Genomic DNA, 14335 nt, shown 5'->3' on the forward strand with positions numbered 1-14335 from the left:
AATTTGAATGTATATACATGTATTTATCATTGAATGAATACAACACACATGCAACCTCAGAGCCCAATAACACCTCTATTAAACCTTGCACAAATACAGTTTATAACTGAAAACAATGTCATAGCTAAAACAATTTTTAACTTTAACATGATACTAGAAAGGGAAGTTGTGTTTAAAGTAGATCCATGTTCTGGACCTACCAGACTGCAGATAGATAATTTCACATCCCCTCAATCGACTGCAGTCATTTAAACCGTCAAAAGCATCACAAAATCTACTCCACCATGATCGAGCTACCCATGACCTTGTGATGTCACGGCAGACATACCCTGCAGGCACACAACACAAATCACAGGATACAATCACTATACTTTTACAACTAATTTCGAGATCATTCCATGTCCATGTGTGCCTTGCGAATGCAATGCACAACACAGGACACTGTAAAGTTTTAGTAATGGCCTAAAAAGGCCACAAATTAAGAAAATATGGACCAGATCTCATCAAAAGCACCGTTCGATTATGGAGGACTTGAATGGATCGTAGTCCTATGAAATTTGCTAATTCAACCAGGTATAGGCCTACAACAAATAAATACTGCAGGATGAAGATTATCCCAAAATGAGGCTGAACAAAAAGAAATTCCAGATTTTCACTCCTGGAAGTTGTTAGTTGCTTGTTTGAAACAACAGGCTGTGACACCAACAGTAGGGAGCTGCTAGGCGCCTTACCCTAAGGTTAGGAGGAGTACAGGCATGCCACCACCCACCAGCTCAATTCGCACCAGTTCTGCAGGCTATGTGTGCGAGACCCAACTGTATGTCAGAGTTTGAAGCCAGTGACGGGAAGCTAAACAACATTTAACTGGCATTTCTAATAGTTACCAATCATTGTTTCCATGCAAAAAAATTTAAGCCTGACTGCTACTTTCATAGGTCTTGAGCAACCCACTGCATCTACTCACGTAAGTGCCACACACAATCCACTGGCATGACTGCATGGCTACTTGTGTCGCAACTGCTATCGCTAAACTTGGCTACAAAACTTTATCTTCTACTATCTCAACTGGTACAACCATCATTCCATGGAATAGGACGTCTCATTGTAGAGATTCATGGCATGACGCCACCCGGCCAGAGCTCCATGCCCAAATAGATAGGCAGATAGACAAACTTTAACGGGTTTCTTAAATGAAACTGGTAAATATTACATTATTTTAAAATGCATTCTATCGCCTAACATAGCATAAATATCGTATGTAAGGAATAGGCTTTGGGGATCTCCTTTAACAACCCCCTCATTAATATCATGATGGACAACCAAAAATGTTTCATAGTGTTGAACGTATATTTCATTTATTAATTTGAATATCATACTCCTGGAAAGGTAGTAACATCTGCATGTACACACTCCTGCAAGCTGTGTTTCCAAACTAAAGTTTTAGGTCCTTCAAATATAGATATATGTACGTTGTGCTGTATGTGAAAAGTCTGATCCAAAGATTTCATGTGCTAATTCTATACCACTGAAATTAGCAGCCAGAACAGCCAGCAGTAGAATGTACAACATTCAATATTGAGACAATATGTCTGAATATTATCAGTATAATATATATGTAGAGGCTATTATATGCCCTCTAATGACAAACTGCCACTGAAATGGTGTTATCCTTAAGTGTTCAAATTGTAACCATCCAGTCCTACATGTACTTTCAAAATTAACCATGAGAAAATAAACGGAACATGTCAGTTAAAAGATCGTACATGAACGATGAACTATTGATGTGAAAAACATAAAACAGTACATACTTTTATTCATTCATATGAGTCATTCACAAACATGAATTGCAATGCTTTTAAATTCACTGAAGTGAAAATCTATCCTTCACAAGTAAATTGTACATTCAGGTGTTCTCCATTAATGACTAAAGGCAGACTGAAAAATGAGTCATAAATGAAAAATGGTACATGTACATAGAGAAGAGAGGAAAGATCGTTTGAGAGTGCTGGCCAGTAACTTATTATTCAGTGCTCAGATAATCCTGGGCTGGTATTGAGGCTGCATGTGAAGTAGTGAGATCTGACATGGGTCCAGAGCCTCACCTGTACTGCATGCCTACAGACAGGATGGGAGCGCTCATGCTCAAACACATGTATGCCACTGCATGTTCAGATCTAATTATGGGCTAACTAGGAAGTAGGTTAGGGTTAGATCACTTACACAGCTCTGTGTGTGCCCTGTTCAGCCAGTGCTGCCCCACTGACACACATCCTACAGCAAACAGCTCTGTGATGCCAAATGTCAAACTATCAAGTCTATTAAACCACCTTGCCCTAGACACAATCTCCCAGCTGTTATATGAGAGAGCCAGATCGATACTTTCACATAACTCAATGGCGAACAGTCAGTGTGACAAATGACAAGGGGAAGCCCTGTTTGGTCACCAGAGTAAATTGTTCCAAAGCCAACAATACAGTCTTCTTTTCCTCCATGTAATGACTTCTCCTTCAAAAAAAAAAATCTACAATATGTACAATAAAACCTGTGATCATCAGATCATGACCGTGTTGGGATTGCATGTAAGTATATGTCATTATGCATGCACAAGTATACAGGTTATACTTATTTTTATAAATAAATTTCTTGAAAACTATAGCAGAACAAACCAGACCAGTGTCAGGATATTAGTGATGAGAGAGACCACATACACACCATTACTACATGTACATCAAGCTCATTTCACATCTACAGCATTGTTGCAAATTAAGACAGCACATCAGTGATAAAGATATTTGAAGCTTAATCTTTAACGTTCATGCAGCTCCTTGTTATGGTAACACAAAGAATAACCTTTGCCCCAAAAGTAATAAAGTTTGCATAATCACACTAGGTTAATTAGCACGAGAAGAGGAAAGTGGGTCAATGAAGAGTAATCAGGTCAGTGAGAGCTCTATTCCCCATGATAACCTAGTTGCTTCAGGTACTCACATACACCTGGGTAACTATTGTGGGAGTCTGACATCATAACCACACTACAGTTTAGGGGAAGTGTCCCCTCAAGCAAAATGGATGCACATGATCTTGTCCTACGTGGTTAACGTCTGATCTAGGTAGCTCACACACAGATTCAGGCTGTTCATACCTTGATGTAATTTATACAGTAATGAGTGGGACAACAATCATTGCGTTGCTAGTTAAGAAGAACACAGGAAAGTAAATTCTATAACTGCGAGCCTTTGTTCTAATAGAAGAAGTTAAAGCACAACATGTACATACACGTAGCTTTTACGCATTGAAAACGTGCTCAAAACTCAACAGATAATTCCCATTTGATATAGTATATCCCTAAATCCCCTGACAAATTTTAGTAAGTATTAGTAAGTGGAAGTAAGGTAGTACATGTACTGGAAAAATAAATATATATACATGTATCACAGTATAACACATTGCACCATACATATTTTGCAATTATGACCAACAACTTCAACAACATTTGTTGTTTCAAAGTACACTAACCATTACTACAATTCTAGGGCTAGCCTTTACAGTCAAGGCTAGGACTAGAATTGTGCTAACTAAGCATATGAAGCTATGAGCACCATTCAGTACTCCTAAATGTGAGTGTCTCACACTTATACTTTGTTTAATTTGTAGCCAAATTTTCATCTTTCAGCCTGGAATGGAGGCTCAAGAGAGAATGCCAAGACACTTTGTTGAAACCTTCAACAACACATCATCCTGTCATGGCAAAAGTAAGCTAAAAACCTCAAAAACTCAACATTTCTCTGATGTAAATGTAATATTTTGAAAATTTCCCAGGTTCTTTAATGTTAAATTGACATGCAGAGGACAGTGGCTTCTGGTGATATCCCACAACAAGTTACGTTTTAAATCTCAGTAAGTCGCTAACTACATAGTATTTCTTGAGGAAGGAAAGGGCAATTTGCACATAATCATGTGATTTATTCATTAAGCAATTGCAGGTATTAGCTGAGGGGATAACCTTTATCCTAGCCTAGGATTTATGCTGGGCCAATATATCTCAAACTTTCTGTTGCATGGCCTACGTGTAGCCTTTAGGAAGTGATAAGGCACTACACATGGTAGTTGACAAATTAATGAGAGAAAAAGGCCACCCAGTTGGGACACTCAGACATGTATATAGGTGAAAAGCTCAGCACACATGTTCATTAGGCCCTGCATGACCATGTGTGCACAACTGGCCTCTGTCTGGAGACTTCCCCACAGCCCTGTGGTATTAACACAGCTGTTCTCCTAGCAGAGGACTTCCCTTATACCTACAATGAGGTATCTGGCTGGAAATGTGAAATCCTTCAACTTGGCTACAAGACAATGTCACACAGAGTACTCATATATTGATACTTGGCTGTGAGGAACTGCAGTATCCGATCGAAAGTAACCCAGTCAACAGAGAAGTGTAAGTTTCCCAAACAATAATCATCCCTGAGAGAAATCTACATACATCTGCCCATATATCTCAACAGACATCAAAAGCTTTAGCATGTGGCTAACATATTGAGTGAGTATTTTCAGCATGGCCCAAATATTACAGGAATTCCGCCATTTCTAACATGTGCCTGACACAGATCTAAGAAGACCTCAGCTGTTCTCAGAGCTTGATCCAGGCTCCCAGGCAACCCAAGGGCTCCACATGTGGCTATTGGTTCAGGGATGCTTAACCTCTAGAAGGATAAAACAGGAGGAGATTAACTTGGATTATAGCCCAAGTTAAAATTTACAGACAAAAAGACAATATAATTCAAAGGGTGCTAAGTATTTATGATCAGTATGCTCTGTCACACAGGGACCATATAAAGGGAAGCAAGACAAATCCTGTGACACATGATGTGTTCTGCTTGTTTGCCATGGGTGTTTAATATTGTGTTACTCCAACAGTCCAGTACTACACACTTGCTAGGGGTATCATGTCTTTCTCACCCTTTTCAAATTTTATACACACATTCAATAATGGGGCTGACCTTTCACCCCATCATCATTACCAAGATAATAGCAAAGAATAAATTTAGCTTTATATAACCATCTTTCTATACAATGTAAGTAAATCCCACAATATGATATCCTTTTGACTGGATAGTAAGGTATGTTTAGTCTCTGGACTTGCTAAAAAGAACCTTCCAATCCAGCTGGTGATAAACTTCACTAGTGGATATTTTGAACCAAAAAGTTTCAATCCTGCCTAACCTTATAATTTGATTGATTTATTTATTTGATTGGTGTTTTACTGTGTACTCAGGAATATTTCACTTATACGTGGCTGCCAGCATTATGGCGAGAGGAAACTGGGCAGGGCCTGGGGGAAACCCACGACCACCTGCAGGCTGCTTCCAGACTTACCCACATATGGCCAGAGAGGAAGCCAGCATGAGCTGGACTTGAATTCACAGCGACTGCATTGGTGGGAGGCTCCTGGGTCATTGCGCCATGCTGGCCTGCTAATACCCATGGAGGTTCCTCCCTTATATTTGGTGGCACATTCACATTTGCCTGATATTCGGCTGACAATCTGGTAATGAAACCATCAATTTCATGATGTTCATAATACAACAATTACATACAAATAATGCCAGTGAATGCTGATTGGATCTCTTCTAAAAAACTTGCAGCTGGGTGTCTTCTTGCTTTCTGATGGCTGTAGGCTAATCTGCAAGAAACCAATAAGCCAATCAGACTTAACTCATTTTGATCCACTTAGTATTTATGCTGCATTTTAATAATTTCAGCTCTTTTCAACTGTACCACTGTCCACAGCTGAGTTTAAACATCCACAATAATGCACTCTTATCACTGATATGGTTCTAGTTTCCACATGTTCATAGTAATATGCCAATCCTTATAAAAGATTTATTTGTTCTTACATGAAACCTATCATGTATAGCCAAGACCTTTATCTCCTCTTTATTTATGTATGTATGTATGTATGCCTGGGGTTTTACATCATACTTATATATTTCATATGACAACAAGGAGTCATTAGTTGTGTGTATATATACTGTGTCCATGCTGCCGAAGTGTTGCTGTCACTGAAGTATCACGCCATAGACACCAAACATGACACCCACCCAGTCACACCAACCAGTCCAGTTTCCTTTCTCTAATCTCTCAATGCTGAGTGCCAAACAAGACAGCAACAAGCACCATTGTAAAAGTTTTTGGTATGACTGCATCCGAGCTTGATCCCACTTAGACTGAATGAATGCTTGATGTTTCACGTCGTACGTAACAATGTTTCAGTGAGAGGACGATCAGGATTCAGTCATTGAATGTACATAAACTGGGTCTTTGTATGGCAGGGCGAGTCCATGCTGCCGAAGTGCTACTGCCTCTGAAGTATCATACCAGACATGACACCCCACCAAGTCACATTATCCCGACACTGGGACAACCAGTCCGGTTTCCGTGCTGTACCCTCTTAGAGCAGCAAAAAGTACCATTTTTAAAGTCTTTAGTATGACCTGATCCATGTTTGAACATGGGTCACCCAACTATTTGGCCACTGAAGCGGTCATCTCCTCTTTATCTGTGTGAATGAATATATACATGTACATGACATTGTAAAACAAGCCAACGCGAATATAAAAGGTAACTGAATGTACAATATTATAACAAGCAGGTACATGCTGAAAGATTGTATCTATTTATTTTAATATTAGATCAATGTTTTAAGCTATACTAAAGAGAGGCAAGCGGTGTTTGTAAAACAGTGGAAAGCACCCAAAGGCCATCTTTGATTCAACAGTGAAAGTGGGAGAGATGTAGTAATTTATTGTCCAATGATCAGGCTTGTAGCCAAGCCTCTAATGCCTCATGGTAGTGTAGGTATGAATATTTTCTAGGGTGCACATAACCTACTGCAGGTCTCACAAAATTTAGATAACCCAAGGCATCACATGGTAAATGTCTAGAAATGGCAACGCACTCCTGTTCCCCTTTAATAAACTGATTTTGCGTCGACTGCCTTCAATGGTTCATTAATGTGTCTTGGCTAGACGCCAGGCACCTTACCACTGAACTACATCCCACTCTAACACAGGTGGGAAAAAAAGGTGTGTGACACCTTTCTAGACGTCAAAGGAGGATTAGATATCCACCTACATGTAAGCTATTCAGACCAAATGACTAAGAAAGATTCATTAATCTCTTACACAATGTACATAGGTTACTGATACTTTTCTGAAGCGAATTTCTTATCAGTTCAATCCTCAAAGATCAAACAGTACCGGTAATTCCCCTTTATTTTTCAGCTTAGATGACTGAAAAGTACAAGGGCCAGCATATAGTGTGTTTGTGTGCCTAATGACCAGTGCACAAGTGTTTAAGATGAGAGGCCTGAAGACAGAAACACACACACATGTCCCCCTGTCACATCTGGAAGTTATCTGGTCCCCAGCAATTATGGAGCACTCTGCAACCTACAGTATCTCCTGGGTCTTCCCACTTAACTCACTGCATCTGGTTTGTCTTCGGCTCTGTCAGTGATAGAAGCTATCAGGCAAACTTGTGATTTATTTCTGAGCAGGGTACCTTTACTGAATAGGTACCTTACATGTTGTTATGTTAATTTCACTGGTGCGATTATAACCTCCATGCACACCATATGCTCAGTAGCAGCCAAGGTCAATGTGCTCAGAAGTTAACCTGTAATACTCATGCCAAGATGCATTTGTTCCTTAGTCATTTTCCAACTAGATGTACATGTAGATTTTGGTGTAAAATTATACACATTCCTTCAACATTTACCAATATATCCCAACATTAGCCATCTAATCACTTATTTAGTACTGTATATAGTGTCTGAAGGCTAAATAAGACTATTAAAGCCCAAATAAAATGTTTAAAAACATTACTGACTATACTGATACATGCACTGCACTTGTCTGTACAATGCAGGCTAGCTAGCTCTTCCTCATAGCAGTAAGTCTTGACATCGATAGGGTAAATGACCTGAAATTTTGCCGTTGCCTACAGGTTAAAGATTTCGAGCGATTCTGAAAGTACTATCTAAATGATCTTGGAAAGGTGTTTCAAACTATTGAAAAACAAACCTACATATGAAGTACCGTAAATATACAGTAAAACAAGGAAATACAACATGTCACATGTGCAAAGACCGATTCTTCAACCGATGTATACACTAGCTATCACTAAAGTACTTAATATCACACACGATTTCCCTGTGCCTTCTTCATCTCATGAAGAGAGGCTGGACAAAGTAATACACATATCTTAGTTGAAACAGAATGATCATTATCAATTATTACATAATTTATTTATAACATAACGCTGCACTAATGGAAAGCTATCCATATTCATGTACATGTAATAATAAGTCTGAAATGTAAAATCTGCTCCAACCATTGCCAAAGGTGATTAAAAAAACTGTGATCTAGGGAACCCGTAAATGACAAGTTTCAGAAAATTTTGCATTTAGTTTTCAATACATTACCTTCCAAATATATTACAAACACTTGTCAAACAGTTATAAAGAAAACTCAACATAACATCAAAGACATAATCTGATGTACAAACCAGCAGGTTATTCTTTTATCGAGATGAAATGTGATAAATGAAATATTCTGCAAGACAGCCACCAGTGTTGGTCACTGTGGGCATGTAAAAGTGAGCATTTTCCTTTCTTGTAAAATTTTCACTAACAATTGTCTTATTTTTGCTTTAGGAAATAAGTATTGTAAGCCCTGGTTATGTCTCCCAGAAAACAGTAACCAGTGGTGATATCAGCACGTTGACAGTGGAATTTGAAAACCTGGGTGTTTCCACTTATGAGAATGCAATTCTTTTTTGTTTCTGTTTGGAAGTGACGCATCCACATCTTATTCATGTTCAAAAAAGAAAAATTCTGATCATAAAACTCTTGTAGCATAAAAGTCAGCATTTTCCTACGACATGTTGCCTCCATTCCTTTTTAGGCCATGTCCAAAGAGCGTCAGTAAAAGTGACAACACGGGCCTTGCTCAATCTTACAATTATTCCAATTCTTTACAACGCTAACTGAAGGATCAAGCTTGTGTCGAAACCATGTCTTACTGAACCTCCTCAGTTGAGTGTTAAATCCTGGAGAAAAAGATACTTGTAACTAGAAAATGGCTCATGTTTTCCATTTTCTCTGGAAATACTGACATTTAAGATTCTCATTTTGTGTAACCCTACTCAAGCAGGCCATGGAATTTGGGTGGTTGATGTCAACAAAAAAATAAGTTACAGTTTTTAAGCCTTGGATAAATCATTGTTTGGTATAACCAGCCACAGTGTGGCCTAGCAGCTTTATTTCTATCATTTACTGTAACTTCAGCAAACTCAATCAATTTGCGCAGATTGCTAAAGGTCAAATAATATCAAGAAGAGATCACCTGGCGACATGTTGTTCACGATGCAGATAACAGAAACTCTTCACAAAACTGGAGTTAAACACTCTTCTTTAGTGGCATTCTGATGTTAGGTTAATCAACAATTGCGCTGCCCAAGGCCAATCCATGGTAGATTTACTTGAAAGCTTTGCGCATCCTTATTCTCGATCCAACAACCACAGCACCATACCTTTATTTAACGGCAAACACTTCATCTACACAGTGCTTCTGTGTATTATTCTAATTTAGTTCATTTTTTGCCCAAGGGATAATCAGGAGGCTCAAAATTCTGAAAACTCTGTTCTATATTTTGACAAACTGTTACTACGATGATAATGTTACAGGTTAAATCTAGTACTTGATTTACCCCATTAAATGCAATTAAGTATTTTCACACAAAAATCATAACCCCTTTTCCTCACAAACACCCGGCATGCCATGTCAGGTAAACATTTTGGGGAGAAGACATCAGTAAATTGCTGTGAAGAGAATTTAAACAGTTGGATTTTAATTTCTCAACTGATGTATACACAAATGAATACTGAGTAATACTGAGTCAAAGCCACTTTCGTCAAGCCTAAAATAACTTCAGAAACAATGAAAGTCCATATCGCTCACATCATGGTGGCCTATACATAGTATTAAACAGAAGTACTTTGTCACTTCTTTAAACAGGATTTGTCTAATATCATCTTATCTACATGCTTGGTGTGAAATGCTGTCTGGTGACCAACTGACATGCAAGCTGCCTGTAAATTTTTTTATCATCTTTGACTATCATTGTGCTGAGGGTTAGGATTTCTCTTCACCGCATGGGTTTAACCGTCATCAAATGGTGAAAACTGGAGCGCCTGGCACAATCCACCACCTTAAATCAGGTACTTGACAAACATCCTGACTGAAAGCCTCAGCCAAACAGGCAAGGTCTGGATTTCAGACAATGACGTCACTAGTCAAGGGCCTATTGAGTATAACCGATTGAGCTTACTAGGTCCTCCAGCAAACCTTTTTAGCATGAACATAGTTGCAATTACATGCACTATTATCCTCACCTAAAGCCAATTTCTCATTTATAATATTTTTCCTTGTAGCTTCAAAAATTGCATCATTACTTGCTCTGGACTGGTAATAATACAGGCTGATGAAGTTTGAAAATGCATGTCATTACCTATGCAACATGCATGTCGGCCAAGAGATAAGAGATTTAGGTGACGGCTCTCTCAAAGGTGCCCAGCAAACTAACCTATTTCTAAAGACCTACTTCTTGTGATCTACCCACATATGTGTATCACTCCTAATTAAATAACAGGTTATTAATCCCAGAAAGGACCTCTAAGGTCTTTGATTTACACTGCTGATTAACTTACAATAGTTATTACATGCATGGATGAATTGGTCATTTGGAGTACTTTTTTACAGCTAAGCAGCACTCCATATTTCTACATGCCGCACATAGGACAAAGTACAAGCGGATGTACACTTTGCAGTTATAGAAAGTACACAAGACGACAATTATTGTTCATGATACGCACTGGTGCTTAATATAATTATTAATACATTTTAAGAATTTGCACAAAAATTATAATTCATTCTAGATTCTTTTCTCTGGCCACTCTGCAACACAGGCAAAAGGAATAAAAAAAACAAAAATTATTGTCTATGTATTCAGACAAGAAATCTGAAAATAAAAACTTACTTCAGAAAATCTACTCATGATTTCCTCTCTTTTTTCAATTTTTCAAGAGCTTCATACGTTCAAAGACCAAACTTACAAGAAACATGCGATGGAAAAAAAAGGAGATGAGACTTCAGAGTTGTTAATTGCTGTCAGCATGGCTCATTAAGCCCTCCATAGTTTTCAAATATTTAAATGCCTTTCAATACTCTTTAAAAAAATCTAAAAAAAATGAATAAAAGTATTTTTACGCATAGCTTTCATGTGTCTGTATGATGAACCTCGCTTGATATTTATTTTAGCTTTCTTTCACTTAAATACCAAGAAATCATTGCATGGGCATTGCTACAAGAATGTGAAATCTATCATCGTTGACCTGCATGACAGATCCACAAACATTATATCTTCTTAATTTACGATCTGACTATGCAAAATATAGCATAGGGCTGTCAAATATAACATGTGTGTTTCCTGTAACCTGTCTGATCCGAAAAGTAAATCACAAGAAATAAAAATGCTCTAGTTCAGAATTTTTTTTTTGGAAGCCCCACGTAAACTTAACTCACTGTCTTTGACTAAATGACCAAAATATTTGTGTTTGCATTCGGCCTTGATCAAAGTATTTGAGTCAAAACTTTTATTAGCGAAATCCCACCAGCACAAGTGTCTTCCACAAGAGGAAGTAACTCTTGTACTGTGCTACATGTCACTGTTTTCATTCATATTAGTTTGATTCTTCATGTAGTGTTGAAAAGTCCATAATCATATCCGTTCATTTGAATTTGGTTATTAGTTAATAAATTGCTATTCAGATATCCATTACGGCCCCTAATGCATTACATGATCACTTGGTGATTTCTACACATACTGTGCATGGGAAAACCAGCAGTCAGTTGGACATATGTTTGTACTTGTACACAAGTATTCAAACCTGGAAACATTACAGTTTACAGTTACAGGTACAGATTCTATTATCACGCCTACACTTTCAACAACCAACTGTATGAAAATCAGTTACAAGTTCATGTAAGCAAGGCAATTAGTATAAGATAGTCATAAAAGTGTGCTTCATCTACTGACTGTTTCAGTACCACCTTCATTACCATGTCCCTTAAAATTTAATAAATTACCAAACATACTTAAAAAAATTGGGGCCTAATGGTTAGTGTGATAGTGTTGCAATGGCTCAGGACCCTTTCATCAATGCAGTTGCTGTGCTTTAAAGTGCAGCTCATGTTGGCTTCCTCTGTGGTCATTTGTTGGAACGTCTGCAAGTTAGCCGTGTTAGACTCACCATAATGCTAGCTTTCTTGATTAATACCCTAGAGCGGTGCATAAAACATTGACCAAAACAATCAATAAACTAAAACAATCAGAATTGCATGTACATTCTTTCAGTTCTTGTACTAGAATTTCTATTTGGAATTTGGTATTTCAATAATTTAGTCTCAAGTGTATTGATTAACGGTAGTGAAAGTTTATGCCCCAGTAGATGTCACATATAAAACATAAAGCAGCAACATTGCTGAAGTTCATAAAGCAAGTCAAATCATGTTTATATAGCTTGTATGAAAATGCTTTGTACGAAATTACCTTGGTTCCACAGGATGAAAATGAAAAAAATAAACTGAGATTCTACCCTGCTGTTAGTTGCTGTCTGTGTGCAAATATATACATTAAATAGAGATGATCTTCATCATCAAATCCCTCCAATGCTGCGCATTCTCGGAATCTGACTCCGTACAAAACAAGGTTCAGCGGTTTTGCGTTGCACAACAAACACTGCAATGGTGGTTTCAAAGGCTCAATTTTATGCATATCACACACCACGCAGAATTCAACAGAAATTCCTGATTTTTTTTAAATGGACTGAAATTTAGCTAATAAATCATAAAAATGAAATTTTCAAGAAGTATACACAAGACAGTAGTAAAATGTAAAGGCCTCTATGTATCCCTGATGAAAATGACAGTTTGAGAATGGTTTCAAACTCATTACCTCATGATTGAACCAAGTACAAAAGTTGTGTTTTTTGTTTACTCAGGCAGCCTTCAGAATAAACCCAGCCAACACATATCAAGATTATATCAAGATTTATAACAGGCTGTCAACATAACAAATTTGAGAAAAGTTATTTTCTTTCATTATGGCAGATACAGCAAATTCCTTTCATTCTGCCAATTCTCCAGATGAAGATAAACAGAGCAGTTCTATAGTCTCTGGCATTATCGCACGAGGACTTTTGCACCACCACCCACATGAGATGTGGCTAACAAATGAAGACCCCTACATCTATCTTATTGCCAGTATCTACAAATGCCTAGTTTACGTATAACAAATACAACATAATAAGTAAAGGATACAGGTCAAATCCAGATCATAGCCATCTTCTTGGTGGCGTCTCTTGTTTCGACTGACAAGTCCACGGATAGCGTTGCTCATGGTTAGTTCTCTTCCCGCAGCCCTCTCAGATTTCTTCTTGCCTGGTTTCCAGGATGGTATCTGTTCAAATTGCCATGATATTTTGTCAGTGGTCGCTTACCTCCCCATGATTAACGTTCTCACACTGGTCTTCCTGAATCAGTGAGCTACTGCCGACTTTGCCAGTAGTCTTCTTTGATTAAACTGTCTGTTGGATACAGTACACAATCTGTAGGACACAACACCTTAACACCACCCTACTCTCTCACCCTCTTCGTGTATCATCGTCTGCAACAGTACAACACTTCTGAACGTGGTTTCCACCTTTAATCCCTCACTTACGTATTTTCAGCTCCCTGTCCACTTATTCTTCATTCTTGCTTGTCGTTTCACATATCCATTTCAGTCTATAACTTGTGCTCATAAAATCAACTTCTAAATAACTGCACAGCAAATCTACTTTACATCTGAAGGAAATGACTCCCAGCTGACCTTACCACCGCGACTTCCTGATCCGCTCCGCGCTAAAGATACAAAAAATAGTGCCACAAAACAATTCAATTTTCCCGGCTATCTTGCATGTATTTGCTTCAGACCCAAGGAAAATGTAAGTTTCAGGATTGTTGTTTCCATAAATCACAAAAGCATGTTCAGTTGTGTTGATTAGCCATTACTAGTTACTTTTCGGTAACCGCTTCACTGCGGAATGACGGGAAGTTGCTGTTGAAGGTGAAGGTTAGGTAAAGTGGAGCAGAGGTCAGAGTTTGCGCCACACATCCCCACTGACCTCGATTCCAAATGTCTGCACAGTTTGTACAATGATGTAGCATGTCGC

The 14335-nt window shown here is 38.2% G+C and overlaps 1 protein-coding gene across 1 annotated transcript in view; it reads right to left on the minus strand.

The window, feature by feature from the left end:
- Positions 1 to 13956, minus strand: part of LOC135466841 (phosphatidylinositol 3,4,5-trisphosphate 3-phosphatase and dual-specificity protein phosphatase PTEN-like) — a 33450-nt gene extending 19494 nt beyond the window's left edge. The window contains exon 1 of the mRNA XM_064744577.1: positions 13443 to 13956. Within this exon, the coding sequence (XP_064600647.1) occupies positions 13443 to 13521 (79 nt within the window). The 5' untranslated portion in view covers positions 13522 to 13956. The remainder of the gene's footprint in view (positions 1 to 13442) is intronic.
- Positions 13957 to 14335: the final 379 nt, after the last annotated feature.

The sequence above is a fragment of the Liolophura sinensis genome, chromosome 1 (assembly GCF_032854445.1).
Source record: "Liolophura sinensis isolate JHLJ2023 chromosome 1, CUHK_Ljap_v2, whole genome shotgun sequence".
NCBI classification, from domain to species: domain Eukaryota; kingdom Metazoa; phylum Mollusca; class Polyplacophora; order Chitonida; family Chitonidae; genus Liolophura; species Liolophura sinensis.